This window comes from Pseudomassariella vexata (assembly GCF_002105095.1).
Source record: "Pseudomassariella vexata strain CBS 129021 chromosome Unknown BCR38scaffold_1, whole genome shotgun sequence".
Lineage (NCBI taxonomy): Eukaryota > Fungi > Ascomycota > Sordariomycetes > Amphisphaeriales > Pseudomassariaceae > Pseudomassariella > Pseudomassariella vexata.
In genome coordinates this window covers 1,383,899-1,398,657 of record NW_024467956.1, presented here as the reverse complement: position 1 = coordinate 1,398,657, position 14,759 = coordinate 1,383,899, and the positions used below count along the sequence as shown (strand labels likewise).

Genomic DNA, 14,759 nt, shown 5'->3' with positions numbered 1-14,759 from the left:
ATTGGTCGGCTCCGGCCAACATTGTCAAATTACTTTGATAAAGAAATACTTAAACCCCACTGAGACTAATGTCTTTTGATAAACACTTCTTAAGAAATAATACATTGCTGCTGGGCTGAAACCCCCTTTGCTCTTCAGTTCATTAGAATAATTGCCTTGTTCCTGCCTCGTAGGTAGGCAAGTGCATCCTAACAAAGGGCCTCTGCATCAGGTGCGTCTATTTACATAGGCATTGGGAAAAGAAGCTTCTCCATATAACGGAGAAAGGTTCCAGAGTTCCAGATTATTATATTCAGCCCCTTGCCCCACAGATGAACATTTTAGTACAAGACAGACTGCCCTATTCATTCTTATCATTCAGGCATTTTTTAGGAAAACGACATAATTCCGACACACTATCGCTGCCTTTGGGGTCATTCTTGACATAGATCAAGCGCGCAAACAACCAACGCCTACCATGTCATCTCAATCGCCGTCGGAGACTGGTGACTCCAACCGACACACCGCATTCTTCTATGGTTAGTTTAGTCCGATGTACTGTTCTGATTTCTCGAGTTATAACTAACGTTGGTGGCAGGCACTCTGGTATATGACACTATGGCTAACTGATGAAATGTGAATGCATAGCTTACAGTTCGACAGATGGCCCCTGAGGTATTCTTCACAGTCTGCTACAGATCCTCAACCACAGATGTGAAGACTCTCAAAAGTCTGCACGAATTCAAGCCCGCAATCCTACACGGCTACTGCCGACGTCGCGTTAAGGACGCCGACTACCCTGGCATCGTCAAGGAGGACAACCATCAAGTTCGCGGCATGTATGTGAATGGCCTGACGGATGCCAACATGTTCCATCTTGATGCGTTTGAAGGCTCAGAGTACGAGCGCGTGACAGTCAAGGTGCGACTGCTAGAGAAAGTCGGCGACGATAAGGAAGAGGGCAATGTGGAAGGCGACGAAGTCGACTGCAGTGTCTATGTTTTCGTGTGTCCCAACGAGCTGGAGGACCGCGAGTGGGATTTTGAGGAGTTCCGCACGCAGAAGATGAAGCGCTGGACCCGAGAGGATTACGGTTTTGAGGATGCCGAACACTTCAGCACTAAACAGGTCGATGAGGGCGAGAAGGAAGCAGCCGTCTGTGAGTTTGCTGGAGCCTTGACAATGAGTGATTAATTACTGAAGATTAAAACAGAACCATGAGATTCGGCGCTGAATTCCGGACGCAATCAGCAGATTTGGAGCCTCATGTATGAGGGGCCCCCAAAGCAATCTGCAACGTTACACAGACGGTCCTTGTATGCCATGACTTGGGATGAGGTTGACGGATTCGTGGACAAACCCTTCAATTTGCCAAAGTTGCCAGATCTAGGGAGATTACTTCAGTAGTAAAGCGAAGACTTCATTAGCATTTTGCAGATCCTACAGGGAGCAATATGTACGAATAGATTGCACTGGCTTCCCATAGGAATCAGCGTACGAAATAGAATTGCGATGCTGGTACCATGTAACTGCATTGAACACCATTTGTATGGCCCCCCATTTTGCAGGGTTCGATGGGACTGACACTAGTGTTACGAACCGTTGGTTCTAACCTGGCCAAAACCAACCCGACAGGCCCTACAATAGGCCATGACGGAACCCCGCAGGAACAAAGCCCCATAAGGACGGAAAGGAACAACTAGGCCCCCGACTAAAAGAAAAGGTCACGTGATAATGATCACGCTTGGCAGAGTGATCCCCTACTTGGGATCACCAGGAGCGACGTGATCCAAGTGATCCTCTCGAGCCTGGCTCGAACTGGATCTATCTCGATCCAATATATCCAGGTACCGAGGTACTTAGTCACGTGATCTTCGTTCCGTCGTTCTTCCGATGCGGGGTCCCGTGATCCTAGCGAGCGTGTCCACTCTGGCCTGCCAACAGGCCTTCTTTGTTGGTCCAGGTTTAATGGTTCGTAACAGTAGATAGGTACACCACGTTGGGTATATAAATAATACTACAACTAGGAGTACTACGACGAAGCGTCCGGCTTTATTAGACGTTCGTTCGGGTCTTTTCCAAGTTGAATGCTCCAACTCGGCTAGCATCTACTACGCGTCTAATTAATTACGTATCAACGGATAGCGACTAACGAAGTGACCTAGTGTTAGCCCACTATATTAAATAATATTAAATACGCCGTAGGTGTTAACCCTCGGTACCTCTACAAGTACTCCCTTAAGGGGCTATAGATGATATAGCGGGCCCTTAAGCCGCGTCGGGCGGTTATACAGGTAAACTTGTAGCCAAACGACTACTAAACCTCCTGTCCCTCCCTAAGTCTGTGCTACAACCCCTGCCTGAACTACCGATAAGCGTGGTAATGTGGCACTTAAATTCGTCCTCAGGGGTGGGATGCTGCTGATGTGCAGAAGATGCTCGACTATTTTTTTGTCGCGACAAGTCGTAGTATCTGCTAATTGGGGTTCTCGTCGAGCGTATACATCTCAACCATACGCTCAAGTGGATAGACCGTAACGTGGTCTAGACGCTCGCAAGAATCGCGGCGAGGGGGCGTGCTGCGCGCCTTCTATCGTGAGGGGACGGGTTCGCCGACGAGCGTTATCGGATAGGCGAGGTCCGATAAGGGGTCGGATTAACGATTCGAATTCTGGACCGGCTGTCGAGTTATATTCCGCCGACGTAGTGCTTGACGGTCGACTGGCTAGGATGCTCGTAATCCTAAACTGCACCAATCTCCCTATTATCGCTAGGTAGGCGAAGTCAACAAGGTGGGCAGCGCGCCGTAAGGGTTGACTAAACCCCCTTGTGTGTCAGCTGCGGGATTCGAACCCGCGACTCGTCACCAACCCAAGTGGGCGAGGCTCAAATCGGGACTTATCTACCAGCGAAGTGACCAACTACACCAGCCGACTGGGATGTACAGGGATGACTTCCCACTATATTATTATCCCCGGGTAAGGAGATTCTTGACGTAAATTCGGCTACACAACGCTTACTGGAGCCTATCCGTAGAGTTCTTTGTGTAGAATCTAGTTCACGATAACTTTATCTTCGATGTCTGCTCTTGTTACCTAATACACGGCGGCTACGTCGCGTTACGAATTGCCGTTACGAATATGGTAGGACAATGCGATCTCTTCTATACCGTACCGGAGGGCTGCCGCGGCTGGGGAATAGCCCTGACGGATGAACTCTTTAGATCGCTCGATTAGTTACTCGAACTTGTCGCGATGGTATTCCACTAGATCAGCCATTTGGTGTGGAGTTGTAAAATAATTGCGTTCTTGTTGTGGTCACATAATTTTCCTGCAAAATGGGGGTGCAGACCAAAAGTTGGTCAATGCGGTTACATGTTGTGCTTGTAATATCCCATTGACTCAAGGTCACTTGTATACTGCTGGACGAACTGCACGACGAGGAATGCTGTTGACGCTCCTTGACAGCAAAGCACTACAAGGCACTGGGCCAAGATGAGCGTCGTCGTAGTTCTTTAGCAGAAGTCATAGTGATAGGGGTGGCTGGTCAGGATGTCCCGTGTACAGCTCGACATGGATAAAGATGACGAAAACTACGCACACACGCCCCATAGAGGTTATGCGTTGCCACCATCACGAGTTGTGTAAGGCAGAATGACACTAGTGCATGACAATGGAAACCGACCAAAGGTTGTCGGTGCAAGCTCTTCAATTTCGTGATTCTTTTTCGCCTCGGTTATTGAGTTCCCGGGAATACGAGGATATCGAGAGGCAGCCATCCCATAGTCCATGCGGGCTGGATAGTGGATAACCTTGAATGGGGCGAGAGCTGAATAGAAGCTGATCAAGGATAGGTACGCTCAGTGCTCATATTCGTATCCATATACGGAAGGACGGCCGCCTCGAAAAGATTGTCGTATAGACAAGCCATCGCGTGCACGTCATCAGGACCGCTTCGAGTCGCCGCCAACTGAAGCAGCCCCTGGCAGACATCTCTCTCGGCACTTCAGCATCAATCTAAAACCCTGTCTGGACAAGGGCATCGTAGATCATCCGGACCCCAACTCCCCGAACAGGCCATGCCCGTGCCAAAGATTGTGCTCTGCGCCAGCTCTGCGCCACGCACTTGCGCTCCCGAGGTCCTCTTCATTCATGCCTACGGTTTCGCATCCTGTCATCGCAATCGCGCATGCCCAGTCTTCTCAGGTGGTTTGCCAGCCATTGTCATCGGTAGGTAAGTGGCGGGGCTCGCGCCACCAAGCGGATATCTGCTTGCTTGGAGCCAACTGACAGAGATTGAGCCTTGACTCGCTAGCGATAGGTGGCCTAAGGCCGGTCTATTCGGTGTTGTTATATAACATGACCTACACCCTGGTTGATCACCCGACCATGTAGCCAAATCGAGATGGTGTTGTGGATCCACCAAGCACTGATGGGTCGCACTAAATATACTAGCGCTGGTCATGTAATTCTAATGCTTCCACGCAAGTCCGAAAACTCTTCTCTTTCCTTCAACGACTTTTTTCAATTGACTGAAGAGACATCCCTGCACTACTACTCAATCGTAATTCGATCGCTACTCGATTACCAATGGATTCAACAACTGCCCTACGTGCTGTCGCTGCTAACATCGACCAACCCTGGGATCACCATGTGTATGACGTAAGATCTCACGAACAGGCAACTATCGACGATGCTGTAGCAGTCTTTGAAAGTATTCTCGAACCTTTGCAGGACTTGGAAAGCGACGAGGTATCTGTAAGTGTTTATCACTTGATTGCGAATTGATCGGTAATTGATCGCTAATCGAGTATACATAGAATGGATCCGACCTAGCCGCTGCAGAGGGGGAGATTAGTCAACTAACGTTGATTTCATCGGAGCGTAATAACAATAAGGAGACGTTATTAACTGCTGAAACCTTTATTTGGGTACCCCAAATGCCTGAATATCCTATGACTAGCGAAACTGGGGTCTGTTACGTTATTTCGGCTCGAGGGCAAACGAAAGAACAAGCGAGAAGCCATATCAACGAGGTATCTAATCTAGGTGCTCTGCTACTAACGTACACTGCTCGAGCACTAATCGATTATAGATCCAATTCTGCCATGGCCATAAGACTTCTTGGCGTCAAACTACCTGTGCATTTTTAGATAATGCGATCTGTAACCGCGTTACTTATAAATGTACAGGAGTAAAAGCATGTGAATACCTATCTCCAGCTTTGCGAAATCGGTCTTACACAGAGGTTTCGGAAAATGAATGGGATTTAGTAGCAACAGCTAAACAAGAAGCTGAACGGGCAATTAACGACCAAGTCCATTATCAAGCGCTCTGGTAAGCCTTATCGATTCCTACTCAATTAGTACTTGAATAATAATTAATAGCTTTCTTTATGCCGAGATTAAGCTTTTTGAGGATGGCAAGCTTTGTAAGCCTTATGAAAATACTTGCAAGCTTGAGATTATTCAGGATGGAAAGGTACGTACATAGTTCTAAGCGAGTACTAATCGATTAACACTTGATAGACTATTTCCGGGGTTCCTCGCCATACATTACGTTGTATCCATTCACGCCCTCACTCAGAAACGCCCTCGCATGTGCGGCATCATTGGAAGCCGATTCCACGAGAATATAATCCAGCAATTATATTATTCCAAGCAGTTCTGAATAACACTCTAGTCGACCAAATTCAACCGGGGCCTTGCTATCATATAGCTCAAAATAAAAAACTTGCAAAACTATGCCGTAAGTAATTAGCAATAGATTAATACTTGAGTACTAATCGAGTACATCTAGCTATCGTACATCCGCAAGGAAAAGGGAAGATCATCGAGTTATCTTGCCAATGCGAATACGACTTTTATATACCTCTGGATTTAGACCTACATCCATACGTATTATGCGTTTGCCACGGAACTCATCGACATCCAATTCCTCCACCATCAAAATTAGGCTCAAAGCTTTATACTGAGACTTGGGACTTAATTCAGAGAATAGCAGATCCAAGGCTAAGATGTAGTATGTCGAGTACTAATCGATTACCGGTCGATTACTAACACTAGTAGCACTCTTTCTCAAAAACCCAATTGTACAAACTTGGATTCGAAGTAAAGGGGCTACATCACTTGTAGACCTTCATCCAGCTTTAATCAATTCGGAATTAATTGGTTATATTATTCGAAAGCATAGGATGATTCACTTTGCAGCAGGCTCGGGCTTAATGGCAGTCCAACGGGCCTTCGAACGCGAAAATGGCAAACCAGGCCAAGTAAGTACTCCAGTATCTTTCGAGTTGGAATCGATTACTAATTAAGTTCAGTACATCCAAGAGGTGTTTCAAAACTCGACTAACTTTATGGTTATTTGTTTTAATAACGAACAGTTTCATCTATTCAAGTCATTACGAACTTGTACTATAGATATGAACTATAAGCATTTAATTGACCGCGAAGATCGAGAGGTTATTTGGGCTGTCTATGATGAGGGAATCTGTAGGAGTAAGTTAATCGATTTTTACTCGAGTACTAATCGTGTACTAATCAAGTATCTAGATGTTGCTCTAGTTCGAGTTATAACAAACTCTGATTCGATTAAGATGTATCATTTTATGTTTCATCAGGTTTTTCGAATTATGAGGGAGAAGTTTAACTACGAGGTTTCTTGGGCATTCGATCAAACGCTAGGATCCGCTGAAAATCCATTTATTGGGTTTACAACTGACCAGGACTATAAATTAATTATTGGTACGTAAGGCTTCTATATACAGTCGATTGATAGTCGACCGCTAATCAAATAGGTCTCGGAATGTATCTTTATGATAAATTCCAACAGGGAAGTTGGCTTTATTATGTGAAGAGTACAATTCGCTATTGCAAGGTGCACTTCCAACGAGGGGTTGAAAAGATTACTGGTGTAGCGGTATGCTTATTCTAATGGAGTACAAGTGCAGTATGACTCGATTGCTAATCGATTATAGAACCGTGGACCTGATTCCGACTTCTCTCGAATGATGGAGCTTCTTCATATGCAATCTGAAGAGGATTATAATGAGCTTTGTCGGCTCTTATCTAGTAAGCTCCTGCAGGCATCATTGATTAAGAATCGAATACTAATGGAGTACTACTTGAGTACAGCTAATTCCACAAATCCTAAGTTACGGGCATGGGCTTTACACAAAGTTCGACCAGCTATTAAGTGTGGAGTTAATCAGCATTTTTCTTGGATTTCTTCTAGCGATTGGGATAAAATGGCGCCTTCAACAAATCCGGCTGAAGTCCAGCATCAACGAAGCTATCATTATGGGGGCCGCTATCAATATGTAGCAGATTGCGTAGAGAAGTAAGTAATAACCCTAACTCAATTACTACTTGATAGCTAATCGATTTCTAGCAATCGTCAACTAGACGAAAAGGACTTCGAATCAGCAGCAATTTATAAGAAGTTCAACATTCCGTACGCTTATCGACCAGCGTCGATCCAAGATCGATATGCAAGGTCTACTATGCGAGAAAGTATGTGCACTCCTACTATCTAAATACAGATCGATTAATAATCAAGTAGTTACTACTATCCAAAAGCGACGTCGCGAGACCGAGAGCTTCAGCGATTTTCCCATCCCTAGCCCAAGTCCAACATTTGATTATGCCTCGAGTAGTAATCAACTAGGTATCCCTAGTTCAGCTGTCTCTGAAGCCCGCGAATTATCACAGTATAGTTCATCTGGATCGGCTCGATCGGGATCTTTACCTAGTAGATCGAAGTTCAAGAGGCATAAAAGGTACTCGAGTTTGATTCGATACGTAATCGATTGCTAACCAATTGTAGTCTCAATCCACATCGAACGCAAAACACTTCTGGTCACGCACAGGACAGTCTGGAAGCTCGATTCCAAGCTGTTGATATACTTAGACGAGAAGAAGAAGCGCGCGCTCTGAAGCTTCAAAACGATGAAAAGGAGCTAGAACTTGAAGAAAGGCGGAGACGACTAAACGGATAAGCTTTACTAGTAATGCTATCACTAATCGATTAACAATCGACTATGCCTTATGCTAATTATGAATTCTGTCAACGCCCGGCGATGTAAAGCAACGTAGCCCCTATTAAGCCTCGTCCTGATCTTCCTCCTCCAGATCGATTACTGCCGGAGTCTTGAACTTCGGCCAAACCACGCAGACGCCATCGGGCTTGGCTGGGGGGCACTCTAGTATTAATTGATTAGTACTTGATTGTATCGTATTAATAAAATAGCGGCACCAACCTGCAGCCTTTCTCTTCAGGCCGATACACCCGTCACAGGCTCGTCCGGAGAAGCCAACTGACTTGCGCATATAGACACCGTGAATTATTCCATCCTAGTCGATTAGTACTCGATCTATGATTCAGCGGTCGGTAACCTGCCTTTTTGCGAGGGATCGGCAGCTTCTCATCCTTCGCGGACGCGTTACTACCACGACGCGAGGACTCGCTTAGAGTCGGCTTGGTTTTGCTAGGGGTTGCTACTGGGCTAATTCACTGTAAATCAAATAGTAGTTAGAGTAAGTAGTAGAGTTAACTTACCCAGACTCAGTATTAGTGATCTCAGTAGTACCGGCAGCCTCAGTAATACGCTGGTTCATAGTCTGGTAGAAGCCTAGTTAATCGATTAGTAGTAATATAGTAGTAGATTACGAAATAACTTACGGTCGATCTTCTTCGCATCGACAACGTTGGCCTTACCCGGCGGGAGGTCCAATAAGGTGTACTTATGAGTTGTCTTCAGGTGGTGGCGGAGGTTCGACGGCTGCCACTGCTTTCTCTATTAATCGATTAGCACTCGAAAGGCAATTGAGTCGCTGTTTGCGATTACTCACGTCATTTGGGCAGATAGCGTTTTCCTCATCGTAGGCACGGCAATAGAGCTCGCCGGGAGCCACCTTGTAGAATCCATTCTTAATCGATTAGCACTCGACTCGCAATCAAGTTAATCAGGAAGAATCACCTCGTCCACCTCATATGGAGGCAGCCCATCGGGGCGAACAGAGTGAGAGGAGTATGCCTGATACGCCGGCTGGGCAAATATCAGTGAAATATTAGCCAAAATGGACGGGGAAAAGAGTATTGAATCGTAATAATTAGATTTGGATGGTTATAGACTGTAATCGATGGGTAATCGATCGCGCTCACCTGTTTCTTCCAATCGAAAAGGCCGGCCATCTTGATGTCGCGTTGTGTGGGTTACGTCAGACCAGAACTCGTGAAAATTTGCGTCATTTGGCGACCATCAGAGTGGACCCCATACCTTCCTACTTCGGTTTAGTGCCCCACCATCTGGTCGCCTAATTAGCCGGGGGGTTGGTCATGTTATCCGATCCCTCGTCTAATTCGCGGTGCATGATCTCGTTGACAGCTGCCAGTGTCCGTTTGATCAAGAAGCGGTGTGCTTGGCATTAACAAATGGTGATCGCCTGCGCTTTGTTATCCTTCATCAGCGTTTGTTACGCGCTACATCAAACAAGTGGTGGCGGTTTGTCAGTTGACAGCGCATAAGGTACTGAATAGCATAAGGCGCCAGTACAAAATATTTCGTTTGCGGCGCACGCGCGAGCGTAACGGGCATCTGGCACATGACAAAAGTTTGCAAGGTTGGTAACATCCAGTAGACTGGATGAACCTCGCTGGAATGCTGGTTCAGGCGGTGATAGAACACATATCACCATGCGTTGTTTGGTCGTTCTTGAAGTAAAAGTTAACAAAAAGCAGTTGATAGGCCGAAAAGGCTGAATACCAGCGGAGTGCTGAAACCGATGTCGTTTCACCGTTGGATGGAGGGCTCCATTGGGCTGGAATAGCTTTCAACCCCACACGCCCCCAGTTATCAGCTGGCAAAAAGGCCCCTGCCATCCAGACCTTGTCAGGGGTTACCTGCACGAGGGGATCAGCCCACCCCCTGCAGGAACTCATCGACACATTTTTGGATTCCGCTTTTGGAGGACTGGCACTCACCACTGGAAGAAAAAAAAACCAAGATCCATGCGCTGAATTGTGTATCCTGGAGTCCGCGCCTTGCGAGTGGTCGGCAAAGGTATCCTTGCTCAACGCCCCTGACCTTCCCGCACCCGGCCCAGACTTTGGTGGGCATTTCCCTGCGAGAATTCCACGTCGTGCGGGCTTTGCGTCCCGTAGGGGCAAAAGGCGTTACGTGACCCTTAGCAAAGTATGCATATGTACGGGAGGGGTTGGGAGGGACCTTGGTGTCTATTTTGCCATCCATGGGTGTATTTCCCGCGAGCCTGCGCCGCAGGTCGTCTGATTTACAGAATTCGAGTGGCCACCAGGGCCGCAGCCCAGGACACAAGGATTTGTTACCGAGGTCAGGCTTGAACTGTACTCATTGGTTCCCAATCATAACCGTATTGGGCAAGTGCCTGACTGCAAACCGGCCACGCATCCAATCCTGCCGTGCAGGACGATATTAGTTCCAACTAGAAGTCAAAGTGAAGAGGAAAAGGGGAGAGAACAGGAGGAAGTGGCACTATGGGAATCTAGGCTTTCGGCTGAGGTTGCCGTTACATTCGTCTGTTTTCTCGTGAGAATTAGATTGATTTTTGTTCGCGTTTGATGGTATTGTTGGAATGCAATTGTTCCTTCAGTTGCCTGTGAGGCTCAAATTCGACAACCCCTCCCTCATCACTTGCATGAACTGTTTTTAGCCTAGTCAGGCCTAGTCAGGGGATTTCTGCGCATGCGGTTTTTGCGCCCAGCGAAAGCTGCAAACGATTCTCGGCCTCTCGTTCTTTTTCCTTACTCACCATATGTGCCAAGCCGAGACAAGCCCTACAAGCTTCAGTAAGCCTATCAAAACCTGCCATCGACCTTCGTTTTGCCACCCCTGCTCTTCAACGGCTTGCCCCTGCAACCCTCCACGGCCCCACAGTGCTTCGAAACCATAGCCAACGATCAGGATGGCTGAGGACTACTGGCTGAGCATCGCCGAACCCCTATGTCTTTTCTTGCCTTTTCTGGTGGAGTCGTGGTGTTCCACGCTCAGCGGGACTTCGATTGGGTGGGTACCATGGGAGGGAGCCGTGTTCTACCCTGTTGCACTTATATCCAATCACTCCCAAATCACAACTTGTTCCTGCAGCACACTCCTTCGTGACTCCTACATTCCATCATTTTGCATGATTAGCTCTGCTGCTTTCCATTCTTTTGAACATTCAAATATATAAGACGGTCGTTCTTGTTTCACCAAACATCTTTCGGTTCCCTCGTCTCTCTTCAGCAGCAGTTCTCACGACGACATCTTTGCAAGACCAGTCCTTCACTCCTTCAAGGCTTAGGTCCTTTTTCCGAGTTTGTTCTTTGTTTCCCCACTCGCCTGGAGCACTACCTTCCTTTGAGTCTACTCGGACTACACGACCAGATCTCCGATCCATCTCGCTCATTCTTTGTGACCTAACCTTTCTCACTCGTGCGATTTTGGAAGTTCAGAGCACGCCACCTTGGTGAGTTGACGCTGACCCTTTGAACGACCTTTGCCCGGGGCCGACGATATCTTGTTGGTTCGAAATTCCCAACGCACTGTCAGTTCCCACGAAAGGAGTTGACTAGAAGTGACATTTGCCCACGTGAGGGTCCTTGAGCTTGCCTCCAGCAAAGAGTCGGAATCTGTGGAATACAAAGTCAAGCCCCTGTAACTCGGCTAACACTCGCTTCTTTAGACATCAACCAAATCAACCAGAAGCACTCTAAACGATTACTTCTAAACACCCCTTCATATTTGAAATCATCGACTGGTTCGACTTCAAATACCAATATCAATCAAGATGAGTTTCGCCAAGATTCTCGCATCTGCGGCCTTCATCGCTCTCGCCAAGGGGCATGTCATCATGGCGAACCCGGCCCCGTTCACCTCGCCGGCTGTCGACAACAGCCCACTGGACGATAGCAACTTCCCGTGCAAGGCGACGACGGGTGCCACTTACTCGGGTACTGCGACCCAGATGGCACTCGGGTCGAATCAGAGCCTGAGCTTCATCGGCTCGGCTGTGCACGGCGGTGGCTCCTGCCAGGTGTCCATCTCGTACGATACGGCCCCGACCAAGCAGAGCGACTGGAAGGTGATCCATAGTATTCAGGGGGGTTGCCCGGCTCGCGGTCAGGATGGCAACTTCGCTGAGGACCCGAATTTCCAGAACCCCAACGAGTACGAGTTCACGATTCCGTCTGACTTGCCCGCTGGAAAGGCTACTTTGGCCTGGACGTGGTTGAATGTCATAGGGTCAGTATTATTTTCTTTTGTAAATTCTGGTATTTCCCCCCTTGCCGTCTTTTTGTTGTCTGTCTCGGCAGTAAAGGATTCATAATGAAGTTGGGTTATGAGTATTTACTCTAGAGACATGACCCCCCCACCCATTCCCTGACTCCCCAGCTCGTTGCTTCATTCCCTCGAAGTACCAAATGTTGACTAACGTTATTTATAGTAACCGCGAGTTCTACATGAACTGTGCGCCTATTGAGATCACCGGGTCGGGTGGTGACCAGTCTGCGTACGAGAAACTTCCTAACATGTTCGTTGCCAACTTGCCCAGCATCAACCAGTGCGCCACCACGGAGAAGGAGAATCCCCTCTTCCCCGACCCTGGTACTTCGGTCGAGAACAATGAGGGCACGTACCCCCTCGTCGAACTTGACTGCGACGGTGGCGTTGGTTACGGAAGCGGTAGCTCGGGCGGGTCTGACTCTGGCTCCGGCAGTGGTTCTGATGCTGGTACATCGAGCGCTGTCGCCAGTGCCCCCGCCTCGACCGCCTCGGTCCCTGGTGGTGTCTTCATCACCGTCACCGGGGTTGCCGGCTCCGCCACTGCCGCCCCCACTACGGCCGTTGCCTCTTCTCCTGCCACTTCACCTGCCACTTCACCTACCGCAACTGCATCCGCCAGTGCTGGCTCGGGGACAGGATCGGGTTCGAGCGCAGTTGCTCAGACGGGTGCTTGTACCGTGGAGGGTGAGTACAACTGCCTAAACTCCTCGTTCCAGCAGTGTGCCTCGGGTCAGTGGTCTGTCGTCATGCCCATGGCTGCCGGCACTGTTTGCACGCCCGGTCAGTCGGCCACCTTGGACATGAAAGCCAGCAAGGTCAAGCGATCCATCCGGGCTCGCGCTTTCAACGCTTAAGCTGGTCTCGGCTTTCTGGTGCAGCCGCGCATGGAATCAACAGTTAACGAAATCATTGGGTATGAGGGTAAGGCGTCTAGGGAGATATTGTAGGAAAACAGTTCAATATTCAACCTGTACATATTACAATTTGTCATCATGGGTAGTTTTATACTACACTTGTTACACATGTGTAACCATTACTTCAGCACTTGGTCTTTATACAATCCTTCGCAGTGAACAAAGCGTGTAATTAAGGCAAGTATACAGTCAGCGCTTGCCTGGTGAATTGCTAGGCTGGGGCTTCAATATGTAGACTTAATGACCCTTTTCAGTAACAAGTGTGTGATCGGGCGAAGAACACAGTCGTACTACTCTTTACTAAAAGTACATGTATGAACACTATGTGGGCAAAACTTCGCTGGCGACATTCGGAATACCAAGAGTATGTCTAGATGTTTGGAATACCCTTTTCAAATCTTTAGCACCCTTTACATTATCTTTAAGCTTACAATATACTTATATTTACTTCTTATTTTCTCTGTTTATTTTCCTATATTTTATTGTTTTATGTCTTCTTTCTGCTATATATTAGCGAACAAATAGTCTTGGAGATACATAGTATATACTGTGGGACTCTGATCTGCTGACATTCTGGCTACATCGCTGTTTCGGTTGCACAAAGTATTAAATCGGCCTGAGGGGACACCACTAAATACATGCGTGTGCCTGCTCCAAATGCACTGGGCATCTGAGGCCACCAGAGTCCTTCCTACACTGGCTTCTCAAATAAGACCATAGGGCAGTATACGTACTACATATATTTATTCCCTATATGTACCTATTGTATGTAATTTTGCGGTATTTATACACAGTGTTATAAAAACTGTATTCTCCATCTAGTAGTACAGTAATAGGGTAGGGCATGCTAGAACTTAGTAGCCCTCGCACGTATCGCTGAGCGCCTCGCATGGTTCCAAAGTCTAGTGGGAATGTGAACACCCTGGAGGCGCCCCCCTCCCCGCCCCCCGGGCAATGCGCAGCGTTTTTGAATCCGGGCAGCGTCTTACCGGAGCTAAGCAGCCGCTGCTGGACCTGGGCATGCGGGTCGTGCTCTCACCGTCCCAGTGGCACAACCGTAGCGCGCGCAACCGCCGCACTCGAGATTCGGAAGAGAAGCAGATGTAGCACGGCCTCAGCGCCCGCATTTCTCAGATCATCACCCACGCCATCGAGGGCCCCTTGCAAGCGCCTTTTGAACGCAGCAGACAAGCTAAGCCGAGGCCTCGCGGCTTCCAGTGCACTACGCAGGAGGAGTACAGAAATGCCCGCTGTGCTCAGGTCGACGGCCTTGACCAGCGCCGCCAGGTCTGCACTCTTGGCGAGGCTGTCGGGGAGTGTGGCCAAGGTGGTAGGGGCCTTAGTGCTCAATCTTCTGATTTTCTGCCTGCCTCAGGTACTTTTTGTGCAGGCTGGACTGAATTGACTGGAATCTCTCCACAACGGATCATGCAAGTGAGGTTGAGCATGCCAAAGCCAGCGAGCATCTGCTGAGCCTCTTCAATATTTAGGTGGCCACCACCCCACCTGCTCATATGACGTCGTCCTACCACAGCGGCTTCTTTTTGGGTGACTGCAACACAT

At 48.1% G+C, this 14,759-nt stretch overlaps 5 protein-coding genes and 1 non-coding gene across 6 annotated transcripts; 4 read left to right on the top strand and 2 right to left on the bottom strand.

The window, feature by feature from the left end:
* The first annotated feature begins 300 nt into the window (after positions 1–300).
* Positions 301–1,287, top strand: BCR38DRAFT_7376 (AIG2-like family-domain-containing protein). The gene is made up of 4 exons (XM_040865595.1): positions 301–518; positions 578–585; positions 643–1,138; positions 1,193–1,287. Coding segments are annotated over exons 1-4 (567 nt in total). The 5' UTR covers positions 301–457; the 3' UTR covers positions 1,195–1,287.
* A 1,524-nt stretch (positions 1,288–2,811) lies between these two features.
* On the bottom strand, positions 2,812–2,914 carry BCR38DRAFT_t9. Its single transcript has one exon. It is a non-coding gene; the product is annotated as a tRNA-Thr (tRNA).
* Positions 2,915–4,419: 1,505 nt separating this feature from the next.
* BCR38DRAFT_470281 (uncharacterized protein) lies at positions 4,420–7,977 on the top strand (the record flags this gene model as incomplete). Its single annotated transcript, XM_040862833.1, has 15 exons — positions 4,420–4,736; positions 4,799–5,014; positions 5,074–5,315; positions 5,366–5,459; positions 5,507–5,726; positions 5,778–5,999; positions 6,047–6,249; positions 6,301–6,478; positions 6,533–6,724; positions 6,778–6,899; positions 6,958–7,051; positions 7,115–7,319; positions 7,371–7,492; positions 7,542–7,758; positions 7,806–7,977. The coding sequence occupies exons 1-15, from the start codon at positions 4,569–4,571 to the stop codon at positions 7,975–7,977; spliced, it is 2,667 nt and encodes an 888-aa protein (XP_040720874.1). The 5' UTR covers positions 4,420–4,568.
* Positions 7,977–9,188, bottom strand: BCR38DRAFT_416369 (uncharacterized protein). The gene is made up of 7 exons (XM_040859096.1): positions 9,144–9,188; positions 8,959–9,027; positions 8,831–8,908; positions 8,661–8,775; positions 8,538–8,610; positions 8,239–8,484; positions 7,977–8,181 (listed from the first exon to the last, which is right to left on the bottom strand). Exons 1-6 carry the CDS (start codon positions 9,171–9,173, stop codon positions 8,271–8,273), a joined length of 579 nt encoding a protein of 192 aa, XP_040720873.1. The 5' UTR covers positions 9,174–9,188; the 3' UTR covers positions 7,977–8,181; positions 8,239–8,270.
* Positions 9,189–11,785: 2,597 nt separating this feature from the next.
* On the top strand, positions 11,786–13,094 carry BCR38DRAFT_307598 (uncharacterized protein; the record flags this gene model as incomplete). Its single annotated transcript, XM_040854629.1, has 2 exons — positions 11,786–12,240; positions 12,443–13,094. Coding segments are annotated over 2 exons (1,107 nt in total), but the record flags the coding sequence as incomplete, so codon positions are not given.
* An 831-nt stretch (positions 13,095–13,925) lies between these two features.
* Positions 13,926–14,624, top strand: BCR38DRAFT_416359 (uncharacterized protein; the record flags this gene model as incomplete). Its single annotated transcript, XM_040859095.1, has 1 exon — positions 13,926–14,624. A coding segment is annotated over exon 1 (511 nt), but the record flags the coding sequence as incomplete, so codon positions are not given.
* Positions 14,625–14,759: the final 135 nt, after the last annotated feature.

Coding starts and splice junctions, on each gene's coding strand:
- BCR38DRAFT_7376 (XM_040865595.1), top strand. CDS start 458: ATGTCATCTCAATCGCCGTCGGAGACTGGTGACTCCAACCGACACACC.
- BCR38DRAFT_416369 (XM_040859096.1), bottom strand. CDS start 9,173: ATGGCCGGCCTTTTCGATTGGAAGAAACAG. Junction 9,028..9,143: donor TTTTCGATTGGAAGAAACAG/GTGAGCGCGATC, acceptor ATATTTGCCCAG/CCGGCGTATCAGGCATACTC. Junction 8,909..8,958: donor CTCCATATGAGGTGGACGAG/GTGATTCTTCCT, acceptor TAATCGATTAAG/AATGGATTCTACAAGGTGGC.